General features: G+C 45.3%; 2 protein-coding genes across 3 annotated transcripts; one reads left to right on the top strand and one right to left on the bottom strand.

Annotated features, from left to right (window-relative positions):
* Positions 1 to 8,696: 8,696 nt before the first annotated feature.
* ddrgk1 (DDRGK domain containing 1) lies at positions 8,697 to 12,278 on the top strand. The gene is made up of 8 exons (XM_030756243.1): positions 8,697 to 8,915; positions 9,177 to 9,326; positions 9,838 to 9,959; positions 11,010 to 11,111; positions 11,190 to 11,312; positions 11,396 to 11,434; positions 11,515 to 11,620; positions 11,964 to 12,278. Exons 1-8 carry the CDS (start codon positions 8,828 to 8,830, stop codon positions 12,107 to 12,109), a joined length of 876 nt encoding a protein of 291 aa, XP_030612103.1. The 5' UTR covers positions 8,697 to 8,827; the 3' UTR covers positions 12,110 to 12,278.
* Positions 12,279 to 12,389: 111 nt separating this feature from the next.
* Positions 12,390 to 19,048, bottom strand: cars2 (cysteinyl-tRNA synthetase 2, mitochondrial). 2 transcript variants are annotated; one of them, XM_030756215.1, is made up of 15 exons: positions 18,678 to 19,048; positions 18,550 to 18,600; positions 18,322 to 18,439; positions 18,177 to 18,248; positions 17,633 to 17,738; positions 17,454 to 17,534; positions 17,110 to 17,239; positions 15,619 to 15,752; positions 15,138 to 15,205; positions 14,974 to 15,040; positions 14,648 to 14,786; positions 13,989 to 14,112; positions 13,514 to 13,609; positions 13,054 to 13,269; positions 12,390 to 12,975 (listed from the first exon to the last, which is right to left on the bottom strand). In XM_030756215.1, exons 1-15 carry the CDS (start codon positions 18,890 to 18,892, stop codon positions 12,889 to 12,891), a joined length of 1,704 nt encoding a protein of 567 aa, XP_030612075.1. In that variant the 5' UTR covers positions 18,893 to 19,048; the 3' UTR covers positions 12,390 to 12,888. The 2 variants fall into 2 exon arrangements, with proteins under 2 accessions (XP_030612075.1, XP_030612081.1); XM_030756221.1 differs by having other exon boundaries at positions 18,550 to 18,594.
* Positions 19,049 to 19,068: the final 20 nt, after the last annotated feature.

The following is a 19,068-nucleotide window of genomic DNA, read 5'->3' as shown; positions in this document are numbered from 1 at the left end:
TAAAGCGGCTCAAGTCTTACACCCGCAACACCATGGGCCAAGGCCGTTTAAGCAGCCTAGCTCTGCTGGCCATTGAGAGGACACTAGTCAAGTCCCTGGAAAAGATGCCTTGTTGGTACGACAGGGTCACAGATCATTTTCTTGAAAAGGAACGGAGGGTAGAATTTACGTATAAATACCGACACATTTTATGATGTAGGCTGAAATTGAGCTTCCCCTCCTTGAAAGACCAGCATCCGCCACAATGGTCTTGTGAGGTGACTTCAGGTTTAAAAAGGTGGTCTCAGCATTACAAAGGTACCTGGGTACCACCGAGACCAACGCAGTAACTTGTACTGCAGATTTATGTTAGACAGTAAGATGGTGCAGGCCTTAAACACCACCTACTGACCAATTACTTCTTCTGTATTGTCGCTCCATGAACAGTGGTGAGCATAAAGTAAAAGGTCTGAGTTTTTAGACTCTTTCAGATTTCCTGCTCAGTTTATGGGCTCAGTCACATATTTGAGGTTAAAAATGAAATCTGTTCTGTAAATTTGGCTTCAGTGTTTCAAACAGAAGAATTAACTCTGGTTTCACACCTCATGCTCATTGGTTAAAGAACGGTCAATTACAAGTTCAATTCAATTCAATTCAATTCAATTCAATTCAATTCAATTTTATTTATATAGCGCCAAATCACAACAAACTGTCGCCTCAAGGCGCTTTGTATTGTGGGTAAAGACCCTACAATAATACAGAGAAAACCCAACAGTCAAAACGACCCCCTATGAGCAGCACTTGGCGACAGTGGAAAGGAAAAACTCCCTTTTAACAGGAAGAAACCTCCAGCAGAACCAGGCTCAGGGAGGGGGGGTCATCTGCCGCGACCGGTTGGGCTGAGGGGAGAGAAAGACATGCTGTGGAAGAGAGCCAGAGATTAATATCAATTAATGATTAAATGCAGAGTGGAGTATAAACAAAGTAAATAAGGTGAATGAGAAACAGTGCATTATGTGAACCCCCCAGCAGCCTAGGCCTATAGCAGCATAACTAAGGGAGGGTTCAGGGTCACCTGATCCAGCCCTAACTATAAGCTTTATCATAAAGGAAAGTTTTAAGCCTAATCTTAAAAATAGAGAGGGTGTCTGTCTCCTGAATCCAAGCTGGGAGCTGGTTCCACAGAAGAGGCGCCTGAAAGCTGAAGGCTCTGCCTCCCATTCTACTCTTAAGTATCCTAGGAACCACAAGTAAGCCAGCAGTCTGAGAGCGAAGTGCTCTGTTGGGGTGATATGGTACTATGAGGTCTTTGAGATAAGATGGTGCCTGATTATTCAAGACCTTGTATGTGAGGAGAAGGATTTTAAATTCTATTCTAGATTTAACAGGGAGCCAATGAAGAGAAGCCAATATGGGAGAAATATGCTCTCTCTTTCTAGTCCCTGTCAGTACTCTAGCTGCAGCATTTTGGATCAGCTGAAGGCTTTTCAGGGAGCTTTTAGGACAGCCTGATAATAATGAATTACAATAGTCCAGCCTAGAAGTAATAAATGCATGGATGAGCTTTTCAGCATCAATCTGAGAAAGGATGTTTCTAATTTTAGAAATATTGCGCAAATGCAAAAAAGCGGTCCTTCATATTTGTTTAATATGTGCATTGAAGGACATATCCTGGTCAAAAATGACTCCTAGATTTCTCACAGTGTTACTGGAGGCCAAAGTAATGCCATCCAGAGTAAGTATCTGGTTAGACACCATGTTTCTAAGATTTGTGGGGCCGAGAACAAGAATTTCAGTTTTATCTGAATTTAGAAGCAGGAAATTAGAGGTCATCCAGGCCTTAATATCTTTAAGACATTCCTGCAGTTTAACTCATTGATGTGTGTCATCTGGCTTCATTGATAGGTAAAGCTGAGTATCATCTGCATAACAATGAAAATTGATGCAGTGCTTTCTAATAATACTGCCTAAGGGAAGCATGTATAATGTAAATAAAATTGGTCCTAGCACAGAACCCTGTGGAACTCCATAATTAACCTTAGTGTGTGAAGAAGACTCCCCATTTACATGAACAAATTGGAGTCTATGAGATAAATATGATTCAAACCACTGCAGTGCAGTACCTTTAATACCTATAGCAAGCTCTAATCTCTGTAATAAAATGTTATGGTCAACAGTATCAAAGCTGCACTGAGGTCCAACTGGACAAGAACAGAGATGAGTCCACTGTCAGAGGCTCTAAGAAGATCATTTGTAACCTTCACTAATGCTGTTTCTGTACTGTGATGAATTCTGAAACCTGACTGAAACTCTTCAAATAAACCGTTCCTCTGCAGATGATCAGTTAGCTGTTTTACAACTACTCTTTCAAGAATCTTTGAGAGAAAAGGAAGGTTGGAGATTGGCCAATAATTAGCTAAGACAGCTGGGTCAGTGATGGCTTTTTAAGTAGAGGTTTAATTACAGCCACCTTGAAGGTCTGTGGTACATAGCCAACTAATAAAGACTGATTGATCATTTTTAAGATTGAAGCATCAATAATTGGAAAGACTTCTTTGAACAGTCTAGTAGGAATGGGATCTAACAAACATGTTGCTGGTTTGGAGGAAGTAACTATTGAAGTTAACTCTGAAAGATCAACTGGAGCAAAAGAGTCTAAACAAATACCAGCAGTGCTGAAAGCAGCCGAACATGAAGAATAATCTTTGAGATGGTTATGAATAATTTTTTCTCTAATGTCTAAAATTTTATTTGTAAAGAAATCCATGAAGTCACTACTAGTTAAAGTGAAAGGAATACTCGGCTCTACAGAGCTCTGACTCTTTGTCAGCCTGGCTACAGTGCTGAAAACAAACCTGGGGTTGTTCTTATTTTCTTCAATTAATGATGAATAGTAAGATGTCCTAGCTTTACGGAGGGCTTTTTTATAGAGCAACAAACTCTTTTTCCAGGCTAAATGAGCATCTTCTAATTTAGTGAGACGCCATTCCCTCTCCAGCTTTCGGGTTATCTGCTTTAAGCTGTGCGTTTGTGAATTATACCACGGAGTCAGGCACTTCTGATTTGAAGCTTTCCTTTTCAGAGGAGCCACAGTATCCAAAGTTATACGCAGTGAGGATGTAAAACTATTGACGAGATAATCGACCTCACTGGGAGCAGAGTTTAGGTAGCTGCTCTGCACTGTGTTGGCACTGAAGAGCATAACAATGAAGGAATTAGATCTTTAAACTTAGTTACAGCACTTTCAGAAAGACTTCTACTGTAATAAAACTTATTCCCCACTGCTGTGTAATCCATTAAAGTAAATGTAAATGTTACTAAGAAATGATCAGACAGGAGGGGGCTTTCAGGGAATACTGTTAAGTCTTCAGTTTTTATGCCATATGTCAGGACAAGATCCAGAGTATGATTAAAGTGGTGGGTGGGCTCCTTTACATTTTGAGAGAAGCCAATTGAATCTAACAATAGATTAAATGCAGTGTTGAGGCTGTCATTCTCAGCATCTACATGGATGTTAAAATCACCCACTATAATGATTTTATCTGAACTGAGCACTAAATCAGATAAAAAGTCTGAGAAATCAGACAGAAACTCTGAGTAAGGACCAGGTGGACGATAGATAATAACAAATAAAACAGGTTTTTGATTTTCCCAATTAGGATGGACAAGACTAAGAGTCAGGCTCTCAAAAGAATGAAAACTTTGTCTGGGTCTTTGATTAATTAATAAGCTGGAATTGAAGATTGCAGCTAATCCTCCTCCTCGACCTGTGCTTCGAGCATTCTGACAGTTACTGTGACTCGGGGGTGTTGATTCATTTAAACTAACATATTCATCCTGCTGTAACCAGGTTTCTGTAAGGCAGAATAAATCAATACGTTGATCAATTATTAAATCATTTACTAATAGGGACTTGGAAGAGAGAGACCTAATGTTTAACAATCCACATTTAATTGTTTTATTTTTTGGTGCAGTTGATGAAGCTGTATTATTTATTGTTTTTGAATTTTTATGCTTAAATAGCTTTTTGCTGATTTTAGCTTTGGTTTTTGGTGGTCTGGGAGCAGCACCGACTCTATGGGGATGGGGTTTTGGGGGGATGGCAGGAGGAGAGAAGCTGCAGAGAGGCGTGTAAGACTGCAACTCTGCTTCCTGGTCTCAACCCTGGGTAGTCAGTTTTTAGGAGGGTTAATAAATTTGGCCAGATTTCTAGAAATGAGAGCTGCTCCATCCAAAGTGGGATGGATGCCGTCTCTCCTAACAAGACCAGGTTTTCCCAGAAACTTTGCCAATTATCTATGAAGCCCACGTCATTTTTTGGACACCACTCAGACAGCCAGCGATTCAAGGAGAACATGCGGCTAAACATGTCGCTCCTGGTCTGATTGGGGAGGGGCCCAGAGAAAACTACAGAGTCCGACACTGTTTTTGCAAAGTTACACACCGACTCAATATTAATTTTAGTGACCTCCGATTGGCGTAACCGGGTGTCATTACTGCCGACGTGAATAACGATCTTACCAAATCTACGATTAGCCTTAGCCAGCAGTTTCAAATTTCCATTTTCACAAGTCAGTGAAAAGTGTCGTGGTTCCTTTTAGCCTTCCTACTATTTTAACATAAAAAATGATGACTGTTTCCAGTCCAGCTGGTGAATATCTATTAACTAAGATATTATACAGTTATTCTCCAGGATGCTGTGTTATCACAAACTATTCCACCATGTAAACCATATAAAATTTGTAAGTTTTACCACACGTTGAACACAAAACATTCTGGTCATATCTCGAGTTGTGTGTTAATGAACTTGATGTATTGTGTGTAGCTGCATCCAGGAGGCTGTGTGAGTTCAGACATTAACACAGATATTTTACTCTGATCAGTAACGGCTCAGCGACAACAAACAAAGGAGTCACTGTGTGTGTGTGTCTGTAAAGAAACGACCAGCAGAGATGCTTTCAGTGTGTCCACCAGCACCTTTTGCACACTTGATTGATTCCTCATTTCCTCAATTGATCGACTGATTATTTGGTCAACTGAAGACAACTGAAGTCTGCACATTATTTATTTTTATATATGTATTAAATCATTTTGAAGTTTATATTTCAGGTGATCGGGTCAGAAAAGACTCCTTATTACACTTGAATTAAAATGAACAAAGACCAGTGTGTTTTTGTGAGTCTGCCTTTACTCCACAGTCTGCTGTCCTGCAAATATACACACATGGTACACTGTTACACAGCTGTCAGTCTCTGGGCTCATCCGAGGCGCACCGCTTTACAGCGAGCGGCCCGGCCCCTTAAACAAAATACACGAACAATCACTGTGATTACAGCTCGGTATATGCACCAGATCATATACCGCCATAAGCTCTCTGCACGCACTCCTGCATTGGTGCTTGGTGCTAACAGTTAGCCCCATGGCTAATCTACACCAATATCAGTAAACACTCCGTAGACACATGTGGGGATCGACAGCCAACATTCCCACATTTCCTTCCACTCTATGGACGACACATTACATGAAGGTTTTGTAGCTCTCTCCTGACCTCCTCCATACACACACGATGACAATTTGAACCCAAAAATTCTAATTTGGATTCACCACTCCATCAGACCTGCTGATTTTCAGTCAGATTCTTGTATAATTTGGCATGCCTCAGCCTCTCCTCCCTGTTTCTCTTCCTGACAGCCGCCCTTCCACTGATCCCATTTCTGATGAGGCTTCACTGAACAGCAGGTGGATCGGCTGAAGGGTCAGATGCAGCTCTCAGGTCCTGTGTCAGCTCTTTGCTGGATGTGTTCCTATTTCTTGAAGACTTTCAGAAACTGTACTACTTAAGTAGAAGTACAGATACTTATGTTCAAAAACTCTAAAACTTAAAGTACTGGTTCGACTTCTTTACTAAAGTAAAAGTAAAAAGTACAGGCTTTGAAATGTACTGAAAGTCAAAGCAGCTCTTTGGAGGACGTTTCTATTTGTGCAAAGCTAACTGAACCTCGTGCTATATTAATGTAATAAAACAATATTATTACATGAGAATACAAACTTGATTTCAATCTAATTCTAATGAATGCACTCAGCTTTGACACTGCTGTGTAGAACATGAGCAGAAAAAGTAAAGAGCATTAATAATCAGCTCTGTTACCTACATTGTAGAGGGCGACTCTGCCTCAGCTGAACAGGGAAATAAGTACAGTCAGGGGTTACAGTGGCACTCAGCGGATTGGGGAACCCTACGATCGGCCGTAGAGGCTCAGCGTGGGGTGATTAATCACAGATTAATCATTTCGATTGTGACCTCCAGAAGCTTTTTTGTGTGCAGGCTGTGATCAGCTGCTGCTGCTCTGTGTGGATTTAAACAGCTGAATTCAGTAAAGTGTAACCCAGAATCTGATGAACTCTTTTGGCTCATTTCCATCAATACGCTGACAGCATACAGACTGTAAAAAGGATGATTTCAATGACTGAATCTAAGCATCATCAGCTTCAATTCAAACTAATCTCTGCTACACTTGATGTAACCATTGCTGAGCATGAACACCACAGCTGCTGAGCACCAGTCCAGCACTGAGCTTTACTCTAAACTCACCACAGTACAGCAAACTGACCTGTTTATCCTGCACTAAACTGCAGTATTTTGAGTAACACAAAGTTAGTGTACCTCAATTTGTTCTGCAGGACGTTTCACAATATGAGAAAACAATAACTTCACATCACAAAGAGATCCAATATCTGATTTTAAAATGGAAGCTTTTCAGTTTATCAGATGGGCCTGAGCAGTCTTCAATCTAACCTCTTCCTCTCCTGTCCTCCAGCTCTGAGTGAACTTCTCTCCCTCTTTGCTCTCCCTGATATACAGCAGCTCTTCTTTTAGCTAGCAGACACACTGCAGACACTTTGTGTGTAGTCAGTACAAATGTTATCCATACTGCCTTATTGTCTTTCAATGTCATGATTGCATTCAGGGCTTTCAAATTGTTTTGGTGTAGCAGGGGGGCACGCCAAAGTAGCAGGCACCTTATGACCGAGACCTTTGCTGTCCTCCATGGGCGTCTTTTCCCATCTCTTTTGCTGTTATGAGTACTATCCCCTAAATTGTACTACTTTTTAAAGACTTTCATTCAGTACTCCCATAAATATATCAAAGTTACTATAAATGAACAACTTCTACTATGAAAGGAAGAAATGCCACGGCCGATGTGTTCACAAACCATTACTTATATGCAATGCATCTCATCAATGTTATGGTTTAATTTTAAACAGAGTTGGCAAAAGTACTGACATTCTGTACTTCAGTAGAAGTACAAGTACTTGTGTGAAAAAAATCGAAGTACTGGTTCAACATCTTTACTTAAGTAAAAGTAAAAAAGTAAAAGTAGTTCTTTGGAGGACGTTTCTACCTGCTATTTTTCTGTAAAGCTAACTGAACCTCATTATATATTATTGTAATAACATAAAATAATATTACATGAGAATACAAATGTTATTCCAATCTAAATTTTAATCCTAATGAATGCTCTCAGCTTGAATCTGTTCTGTAGGACACAAACTGTTAAAGGGAATTTAAACACAGCTCTGTTCTCTGTGTCCTCCATAGTAGAGGGTGACTGTGCCTCCACCTAAACACCAACATGAGGATACTCAGGGGTTACAGTGGGATTCAGAAGGTGGGGGAACCCTAAGATCAGCTGTAGTGGCTCTGCATGGGGAGAAGAACCACAGCTTTCTATTGTAGCTGCAGTAAATGATGTTGGTGTGCAGGCTGTGATCAGCTGACCTGCTGCTGCTGCTGCTCTGAGGTTTACTGCTCTGTGTGGATGAAGTGAACTCACAAAGATGTAACCCAGTATTTCACAGCTATCTGAGCTGATCTCCATCCCCTACACTGACAGCATACAGGCTGTAGAAATGCTGGATTCAGTGAATGAATCTCAGCATCAGCAGCTTTGATTCAAACTCATCTCTGCTGCACTGATGGAACCTGTAACTCTGACCATCAACACAGAGCTTTACTGTTAATACAGTACAACAAGCTGACCTGTTTATCACACATTAAACTGCAGTATTTTCATACAATCTTTGAATAACACAAAGTCAGCATACCTCAGTTTGTTTTGCAGTCCTTACCTTTAACTCTAACCTCCCTTCTTCCTCTCCTTCCTCTTTCTCCATCTCTGAGTGAACTTCTCTCTCTTTGCTCTCCCTGAAATACAGCAGCTCTTCTTTTAGCTACCCGCTCATTGCGGCGTCGTATCTGCCGGCTGCATCACGAGGAGACGAGCAGACCCACGTCTACTATTGAGGTCACGTGACTTACCAACAGCCAGGTACTTTTGGGTGTCCGGGCGATGCCAAAGCGTTTTTTTTTGGCAAAAAAAAAAAAAAAAAACTCGCTAGGAGGGCCTGAAAAGCCGCTGAATCTAGCGACAAAGTCTCTAAGTTGGCAACACTGTTTGTATTTCCTGATTGACTGCCAGTGATAATCACAGATGATTAGATCCTTCACTTGGTTTATCCTCTGGCTGCAAACACTTTAACAACCATTTTGTTGTTCTGTGAGCATTAATATTTGTGTTTGTGGACTTTGTGTCCATCATAGGTAGACTGAGCTTACATTTGACTTCAGTTTTTGTATTTGTCCTCTCATATTTAGTTTTAACTACTCATTTTTCTGCTGTACTACACTCCGACACAGCAGGGGGCGCTATGACCCTTTCCTAACGGTGCACCAAAGCCCGCCCGGAAGAAGCCGAAGGAGAAGAAGCTGGCTTCCGTAATGAGCTGTCGAAGGAGGCTGTAGACCCGAGCGAAAACAGCTTTAGTGAAGTATATATCCAGCGCAGCCATGGATGTAGCTCTGTATCTGATAGCTGCTGCTATCCTCGTCGTCTTGATCGTGTTTGCGTTGAAGGCGCGGAGCAGAAGCCGGGAGGGTAAGAGGCCGCGCTGCCGACTCAGATATTCATATATATACGTGTGTAAATCCACTGACAGCTGGTTAATAACAACAATAATCGGTTAATTACATGGTTCATGTAAACCGTCCACAGCTGATTAAACTCTCCCACTGACGGAGCTCTGGAGAGGAAAGCGCGCTGTGTTGAGGACATTAGCAGCGTTGTTTCCTCTGACATCTTCATTGTGTGAGTTGTGTGCGCTGCGTGGGTCACTGTTTCACTGTGTTGTGTGCTCAGCTGATGAGGAGCAGCGCAGGGAGGTTGTGCGTGCAGCGGGGCCCCCTCAGCGTGCGGCGGAGGAGCGGGGAGCCGGCATGCCCCGCAGGAGGAGGAACTTGGCCGCTGTGGTGGCCAACAGACGGCCGCAGAGAGACGCCGTGCAACGCGGTAAACACCCGAGTCTGTGCTGTCAGCTCCAGACTGACACAATCAGGACATAAACACTGCCTAATGTGTTGCTGAAGCTTCTGCTGGACTTGTTTGAGTTTCTCACACAACACAGTATCATTACAGTATGGTAGAGTTGGGTATATGAGGAGAGCAGCAGCACAGGTTTCCTGTGTGTCCTCAGATATGATTCTGTTGTGGAAACTGGAAATTCAGAGGAGCCAAACGTCCATAAGTTCAAGGAGCAAGCTGACTGTCCCCACAGTCCTCTGAGTGTTTGTGACCTACAGTGTGTACAAATTATGGCTGAGCTCACTAGTAATCTGTGCACAGCATTTAATGCCAGTTTTTACATTTTCTTTTTTTAATTTATATTTTCACATCCACACATCATATGCAACACACACTTTAAAGTTTATACCACTACATGTTTTTTTGTATATCCTGTCTTTTGCTTCATATAAAGTATGAAAATCAGCAGCAGCATGTAACTGGTGTGTGCTGGTTTCAGAGGAGGAGCCTGCGGAGGAGGACGATGAGGCGGAGCAGCACAGCTTCCAGCCCAACGCAAAAGTCGGAGCAAAGAAGCAGAGGAAGCTAGAGGAGAAACAAGCCAAGAAAGCCCAGAGGGAGGTGAGACAGACGTACTGCTCACTTGTCCATTGACAGGCACACTCAAGGACACACTCCCTGACACAAATTTGTTGCTTCGATGTGTCATTTAAACTCTGCAGCGCTCTGGTGTGTCCGTGTAAGTGGTGTGTTTCACCCACATCAGCAGCAATAAATGGATTTCTGTCATTTGGAAAAAAAAAACCAACCCTTTAACACCGAGTGGATCATCGCTGACAAGTTTTTCCTCCACTGCTCTTTGCTGTGTATGTGTGTGTGTCTGTGTGTTGTGCTCAGCTGTTATTTTTTTCTTTACTTCAGCTGTTACCTCCCAGCTGTTATAACCACTTTTTGCTAGCAGGCGCTGCCATTAGCACTAGCGACCGTACTGAGGAGCTCCGTCAAAATGTTTTTATGCTGTAATCTCTGATGAGAGACTAAAACTAGATCTGCAATAGAAACGTATGTAGGAGGACAAGTGTGGATACAAAGCATTACAACATTAAGCACATGCAGCCCCCACTTTTCCAACAAAAACACTGATAACACAATAGCAGCTGTTCTACGTGCAGTCTGTCTGCACACGCGCAGCGAGCACAAAGAGGCGGAGCCTTTACGGAGACGGTGAGCTCAGGTGGAGCGAAAGGAAACGTTTTTCTAGCGTCCAAAGCAGCAGCGCTTGTTCCTGTAAACAGCTGGAGGTCCTTCATCGACCACCTGATCAGCAGGTGAAGAACACAGAACTTTGTAGCTGCTCCATCCACTGATGTTTGTTTCACACAAACATCTGCAGTACGGAAGTTAAAATGTGCAGATGAACTGTTAATATGACAAAAGTATTTCTTTTCTGACTACTCGATTAATCGATAGAATACTTGATTACTAAAATAACAGATAGCTGCAGCCCTAATCTGATTCCCTGATAGTAACAGCAAACTGTGCTTCAGCCACAGTATCAACAAGGTCTACAAGTTCAGCACTTGATGTTAGAGCATTCATCTGGTTTGGGTTAACGATGCAGAGCTTTAAGGCTCCGCTGCTGAACTCATCAGAGTTTACTTGTATTTTCAGGCTGAGATGGAGGAGAGGGAGGAGAGGAGGAGGATGCAGGAGCTCAGAGAACAGGAAAGGCGGCAGGAAGAGGAGAAGGAGCGGCTGCTGGAACAGAAACAGGTGTCCCACTCATGCCCACCTTTGTCCCTGTGTGCTCGTATAAGGAGGTGCTGACACTCTGTGCTGCTCTTCATTCAGGAGGAGGAGGAGCGCAGAGCCAAAGAGGAGCAGGAGAAGCGCGAGGAGGAAGAGTACTTACGACTTAAAGCCTCCTTCATCGTAGAGGACCAGGGAGAGGAGGAGCAGCTGTCTGAGGACCAGGTCGGACCACTATCAGCACCGTTTTCATCTACAGATTTTTGCATACATTTTAGTTCTAATAACCTTTTGTATTTTTGACTCAGTCTCGCAACCTGCTGCAAGAATTCATCCAATACATCGAGGTGAGTGTGAGCGGCGCTGCGCACCGCACCTGAACTCGAGTAAGTGACGGTGTTTTCTGACGGTCCCGTGTGTCCTGCAGAGCTCTAAGGTGGTTCTCCTCGAAGATCTGGCTTCTCATTTTGGGATGAGGACAAAAGATGCCATCACCAGACTACAGGACCTGCTAGCCGAAGGCTCCCTCACAGGTTAGTGCATCAGGCCTGATGTGGCTGGTACAGAGCAGGTCAAATTCAACATGGTAAAAATATCAGGAGGCCAGAGCATACACCAATGAGTCAGGAAAGTGATTGGGAGTTGGTGCTGTAATGATGAGATGTCAGCCAGCACAGATGAACCTCAGCAGCCCTCTGCTCCCTGCACATCCTCCCACACTGTACTGCATGTCTGTGGCTACCAGCTGCTGTTTGTGGTGAAGTGCGCAGTGACTGCTGGTAATTTTTATCAGAAATAAGTGAGTATTATTTGTGTGGTGATACAGAGTTTAAAGAATGAACTGTAAGACGTGTCCTGTGGTGTACTGTGCTGCAGGCGTGATTGATGACAGAGGGAAGTTTATCTCCATCACTCCAGCAGAGCTCGACTCAGTGGCTCAGTTCATCAGGCAGAGAGGCCGAGTGTCCATCGCAGAGCTGGCTCAGGCCAGCAACTCTCTGATCAACCTGATGCCCGAGTGAGCGGCGGCGCTGCTGCAGAGCTCACGAACCAGAACTGGACTTTCTGCTACCACCTCATCTGCAGCACTTCAGAGGAACTTCACGGCTCAGCAGCAGCTTCATGCAGTTCCAGTTTACCCAGAGAGGGGAGGATGCAGCCTCACTGAAATAAACACAATTATATGTAACAGCTTCTGTGCTTTACTGGGGCGCCGTACAGAGTACTGTACATAATGTATTTCTGCTAGTCTTCATGCTCCTTTGTACTCCACTCAGAGGGAAATACTGCAGTTTTCTTTTGTCATTTTTATTCACAAGTTAAATTCCAAATGAAGATTTTTGCATATCAAATAAATGAAGATATTTAGTAATGGTTAAATTACCCAGCAGCCACCTGGAGGTTGTCCCTGTTTTCATTACTGGTGCACAGCAAAGGTGGATACAGACTGTTTTCTTGCCTAGTGCTGAGAAAGGAAGAGTGAATGGGGTACTCAGTGTCAAACCTTAAGGATGCTGTGTGGGACCAGGACGGTCCAGCTGCAGGAGCCTTAAAGCAGTTCAGTGCTGTTCAGAGGGCTGCACTGAGGCCATGAACGATGGAGCAAACTGTCACTAACTCTGTAGCATGATGAGGAACCGCAGGAGGAGGTGCCTGAGTCTTAGACGAGGTGTGCCTTCTCTGAGCCGCTGTAATAATCCATACCACCCTCTGCAGCAAACATCTTCATACACCTGCTGACTTCTGAAACTAAACTAGGAGCCAGCACTCATGCAGTCGTGATGTTTTTAGTCCAAGTCTTTCAGCTCGATGTCTCTGAGCCTTCATGCTGAGGTCTCGGTCCTCTCCTGCTCGCGTTGATCTCCCACGTGGAGCTGGCTCCTCTATCCTGAAAACACCACAGAGTGCCCTCAGTCCAACCTGTAACAGTATACACACTGAGACGCTTCTTTTCAGCTCAGCATACCTTTATCACCACGCCCAAGGGTGCCAGGTCATCTCTGAGGGCATCGCAGGCTTTAAGGAGAGGGATTCTTTCAGGGTGAAGTCCAGGTTTCGTGGGGGATCCCGTGGCTGAAGCATCCTGATGAGCGAGCGCGAATGCTCGAACTTTGTTTCTGAAATAAGTCAGCTGATCCACGACAGCCTCCAGACTGCCAGAGCTGCTCAGCACATCGGCCTCCTGCAGACGGTAGCAGGGAAAGGTGGAAGGAAGACGATGAATGTGGGAGAGGTTTTCCTGCTAATGTTTTGTACAGAACCATCACTGATTAGGTTTCACACACACACACACAGACACACACACACGCTTTCCCACAGCTACACTGCAGTCCAAAGACTACATTTTCCTGAACTGTCAGAAACACACATTTAGATCATTTGGACTCATAAATGTGAAAATCTGTATGTCATCTGTAAGCCCTGACCTGAGTGTGCAGATCGATCCCACACACATCCAAGATGTCTCTGAGGTAGGCGACCATTGCTCCAAACACCGCAGGCCTCCGGGCCGCTCCGTCAGCCTGAACACAAGCACACAGAGTCTGAGGAACTCTGCAATAACCTCAGCTGCTCACCTTCCAGGTCAGGCGAGGAACTCCTCCTGCCGGTCTTGTTCCTACCATGTCAATCTGCTCAGGAGCCTCTGCCACTGAGCGGTCACGCTGTGGTGATGTCATAGCCTAGAAAATGTTTTCATATTTCCCTGACATCACAATGAAGCAGCATTTATTTAGTGCTTTCTAGTCAAAGCACTTTAGAGTAACATTCATCAGCACGTTATCACGCACAGCAGGCACATTTGCCCACAACATTACACTGTGGTGGAAACACTACAGGAGCGCTCGTACGGTGGAGACTGGAGCTACTGACTGATCTTTCATCACTGACGCGGTGTGTTACCGTAGAAACAGGCTGGAGTTGGCAGTTTCCATGACGAACCAGATTCAGCAGAGCGGTCGTGGCTCTCGGTGTATCAAAGTCATCTGCCAGAGCATCCATCACACTGGATTTGGTCTCAGCCAACCTGAAGAAGCACAAAAACACATTTAAAGAGCGATGGCATCAGCTGATACCTGCACAGGTACACACTTCTAAACGAGTAGCTGTTGGACGCTCATTCAGGCCTGCCTGCTGCTGCATCTCATCCCGGCTCCTGTCCTGACTGCTCCACGTTTCTTCCGCCTCCACAGTTAATTGGATTGCTGCTCTACGCTCACTGATTACAGCTGGCTGAGGAGTGAGTGTGTGACAGCTACGGCTTAAACGCAGGACCTGCCCCGGTACAGAGCCCAGCTCCACCTGAGGCACTTACAAACCCCAGGAGGCCGGCCACACGGTATCATACACAATCCTGACAGGGTCTTTAGACTGCATTCATCTGTAGTAGCACCAGAAACGGTAATCAAAGCTCATAACACATTTTAAACAGTTACACATGATAGGGCAGCAGAAACTCTGCAACACACACACACACACACAAAGAGCAGAAGAGAAAGTCAAACATCTGAAGAAGACGTTTGGATGAAGCATGCAGGAGCTCAGTGAGGAGGAAGCAGCACCTGTTCCAGAGGAAATCCTCCTGCACGTGTGAGCACTGCAGCTGTCCCTTCATGTAGGCCTGAGCGTCATGGAAGAAGGTGGAGATGGTTCCCAGGGCGGCGCGAGCCTCCAGCATGCTGCTGTCACTGTAGTCGATGGCTGTGGAGACATCAGAGGGCTGGTTTTTAACATTACAGCCGTGTGACTGCCATTTGACCTTTCTGTACTGCTACAATTACTGTATCATATTAGTTTATTATTACACACGCAGATATCCTGATCAAACTGGGCAAAGGGTCACATTCAAACAGACTAACAGCAACCAGCACTGGATGATTTCTCTCACCTGATCTGTATTTGCTCAAAAGACAAAACATCCGGAATTCATTGGCAGAAAACGACTGCAGAAAATCCTGATGGACGACAAAGACAATGATTTTCACCCGCTGCAGAACAGAAGGGAAATATCAGGTAACTGCTCAATAAATAAGGGCCAATGATCCACTGTACCTTGATGGTGATGTAGTTCTTTAAAGATTTAGACATTTTCTCGGGACTGCCTTTTAGGTGTAAGTGACCTAAAAACAACAAGAAGCAGCCAGGTGAGCATATAGCAGGTGAGCATATAGCAGGTGAGCATATAGCAGGTGAGCATAAATCAGGGGAGCATATAGCAGGGCCACGTCACAGACTGTGCAGAGCGGCTCTCACTGACTTTAACTCAAACAGGAGGGCGTGCAACAGTTAAAGAAACCTTACAGCCTCTGCTGGGAGGAGACGGGCCGAGCACCAGGAGGAAGTTCATGAATGAAAGAGCAGACTGTGGGGAACCTAAACTATGAGGAGGACGTGCTAACTGAACAAAATGATCTGACCTCTGCTTCATACCCAACCATCAAAACACACCTGCGCAGCACCTGCATGAAGTCTCTCCTCAGTAAACCTGCTGCACAGACGTGTGCTGCTCTTTGTAAGGTTCTTGTTGTGTTACCTGAGTGGAGGAAGTAGTTTGCCCACTGTCCACACTGGTGATAGGCTTCACTCTGAGCGATCTCATTCTCGTGGTGAGGAAAGGCCAGGTCAATGCCTCCAGAGTGAATATCCAACTGGCTCCCAAACACACAGCTGGAACCAGGACACACACACACACACACACACACACACACACACACACACACACACACACACACACACACAGGCGGGTAAAACTGTCATGGATGTGTTTGCAGCTGAGCTTTCATTTTAGGAATTATGGAAAAAAATAAATACTGTATTCCAACTTTGTCACTGACTAAAGAAAGGAAACCACTTCCACTGAAGCGACGTCAGCATTCCCACAGTCTCAGCTCCCTCCTTCAGCTGCAGTTTGGTGACCAAACGTCTGAGCAGCGTGTAAAAGCCGTCCAATCCTCAGCAAATCAAAGCATGAACCCTGACATCCTTTCCCACTGCTCAGGCTTTGATTTAAGGAAGAACGACCTCCGAGTCGTGAACTCCTGCAGCTCCGGGACTTCCTGAATAGTCCCGTTTCTGTCGCCTGGGCAGGACTTTAAACTGAGTGAACACTTAGGAATCAGCAGGATTGCTGCACTCATGATTCATGCTCTGTAATCAGAGCCTGCAATCACAGACAAACACACAAAATCAGGATTCAGGAGATCCAACTATGATGACACAGGAAGCACACTCCCCATTCCTGACTCAGCCTCCGTGGGAATTAAGGCATCAAAACTCTGGTTACTGATTGAGCCTTCTCAACAGAAACAAATATTAGACTATTTTTGGATTAGATGGGCTATTTCACATTTCAATATGCACTTCCTGTGGATATATGTGGATGCAGACTGAGGACTTTCTCTGTGAGAAGTCCACTGGCAGAGCTGAGGCCCTGTGAGCCGTCAGCACTCAGGCACAGTGTGCTGCTTCTAACAGTCTCTAAAGGGGCCGTTTTACCTGCACAGCCCAGCAGAGCCGTTATCTTTAAATGCTCTTTAACTAGAACGTGATCATCCTCAGAGCTCAAGGAGAATTTGGGGTATTTGTGGCAGCCCTAAAGGCCCAAAACGTTTCAGAGGACGTTAGAAGAAGTATTAAAAGTGTTACAAAGTGTCTCCAAACTGAGGTCAGAACTGCTGCTACTCTCCACAGGAGGGGCCATCCTGCAAACACCTCACCGCACAATGTTCAGTCCTGAGAGAGGTCAAAAAGCACCTGATGGTAACAGGAAAAAAAGACCACACTTTGTGTTGTCTTACATCCTGAAACCACAGATTATCAAGATGTAGATGCATATTTGATCATAACAGAATGACAGAGGGGAGCATCGCGGCTCCTTTGCTGCCTCGGGCCGGACAGGAAACTGTACTGAGGGTTTTTGTAGTTGGGACAAAGGCAGATATGAGTATCAGAAACATGGATTCTTGGAAATTCCCAAGCATTCATGCCCATATAGATTATGAATGAATAAAGCAAATGGCCAAACCTAGCAATGGTAGAACACTCAATATGCCAGCCAGGTCTCCCTCTGCCCCAGGGCGATTCCCAGGACGGTTCCTGAGGTTTGGACGGCTTCCACAGAGCGAAGTCCCTCGGGTCCCGTTTATTTGAGGAGCCTGAGGAGGAGGCGCAGTGTTTGCTGTCAGTAACTTCTACCACAGGATCAGCCAGGCTGCAGAGCTCTGACAGCCAACACTAAAGAAGAACTGCACAGGATTTATTTCCACGAGTTAACAGGTTAAAACTGGGACGGCGACAGAAAGTCGTCGCCTATTTAAAAGACCGAGCTGTCTTTGTCCTCCATTACTCCTCTTTAACACAAACACTTACCGGGCTCTCCCTGAGAACCCACGGCTCCCACAAACCTGCCGTAGCGGGAACCAATGGACTGGATGTCAAAGTAGACGTCACCTGCAACCACAGCAGACGGCACCTCAGACACTGCGGGGGGGGGGGGGGGGGGTTCAACCATCATTTCACAACACAGCAACAATCTGAGCACGATTTACCTTCATTTGTGACGTAAGCATGTCCGTTTGTGATGATCCTCTCGATGAAGGCAACGATGTGATGCACGTTCTCTGTGACTCTTAAGTACACCGCAGGAGGAATCACCTCAAAGACAGGCAGGATATGAAGACGTGTTTAAGAATACGAATACCTTTATTAGTCCCACAATGGGGAAATTACAGTTAACAGAACACCCATCCAAGAAATGCAAACACAGAGACAAACACAAACAGGGGGACACGTGTCTGAGGTCATGCAGCTACCTTTAGCAGGAAACAGAAAGAGATACACTGGGATAGGTAGGTTAAAAAAAAATCATCTCGTACTGCGTTCATTATGAGCACCTTACGAGGTTTCAAAAAAACACCTGAGGTGCTGACATGAGCAGACTTTTATGACAACAGGCCGGGTCCTGCAACACTCAGCCTCCACTGAGTCCAGTGCTGAAGCAGACTGACTGCAGTCCACGTGTGTCACAAAGAATCAGCAGATTCTGAGTGGGGAGGACATCTCTGATTTTCCATGGGATAACTGTAACCTCACCTTTAATGCCAGCATGTCCCTCTTGAACTCCTCCTCGTACAGAGCCGCGATGGCTGCTGGGGAAACCTTCTCCTGTTGAGGACAGGAAACAGCGTCATTTGAGCAGAGGGCACCGGCAGCACCTGAGCAGCACCTGAGGCTTTACCTCCAGGCTCCTCCGGATGATTTTGTCGTCGATGTCCGTGATGACCATGGCGTGGATGACGGTGATGCCGAACAGCCTGGACAGGACCCTCTGCAGGATGTCAAACCGCACATACGAGCTGCGACAAATACACAGACACACGTGCTGTTCGGTCTGTACGTACACACACACACACACACACACACACACACACACACACACACACACACGTGCTGTTTCCATGGTTACCTTGCATGGCCCAGGTGAGCGTGGTCGTACACGGTGGGTCCGCAGCTGTACCTGAGAGACATCAGCAGGTTAATTAGGCAGCCGTGATGATGACGATAATAATAATGATGATAATAATGATGACGCACCAGGTCGCCACTCCCTCCCGGGCCACGATGAGGGGCTCTCTCTGTTTGCTCAGGCTGTTGAAAGTCTTTAAGCCCGTATCAAAGCCGCCCGGCCTCACCCACGGCTTCCCCGAGCCCACGCAGCTGGATCCGTGGGATCTGGCTGTGTTTGGCGGCGAAAGCCCGCGGATGCCCTCTGCTCTCCGGATCACCCACCTGACCGGCTGTCTCCACATGGTTCAGCCCAGCAGCCTGCGGGATCACGGCCTGCGCGTCATCGACGGTTTAATCTTTACGTATATTTATATCCTCCTTCCTGTGTAAATACATACACGCGTGACATCAAATGACAACAGTTTCTGCCACAGACCACCGTGTTCACGCACACTTAAGCCACCTTCGCACTTCTCGC

This window comes from Archocentrus centrarchus, chromosome 2, assembly GCF_007364275.1.
Source record: "Archocentrus centrarchus isolate MPI-CPG fArcCen1 chromosome 2, fArcCen1, whole genome shotgun sequence".
Taxonomy (NCBI): Eukaryota; Metazoa; Chordata; class Actinopteri; order Cichliformes; family Cichlidae; genus Archocentrus; species Archocentrus centrarchus.
The sequence above is the reverse complement of the archived record's forward strand: the minus strand, read 5'-3'. Positions and strand labels throughout refer to the sequence as shown.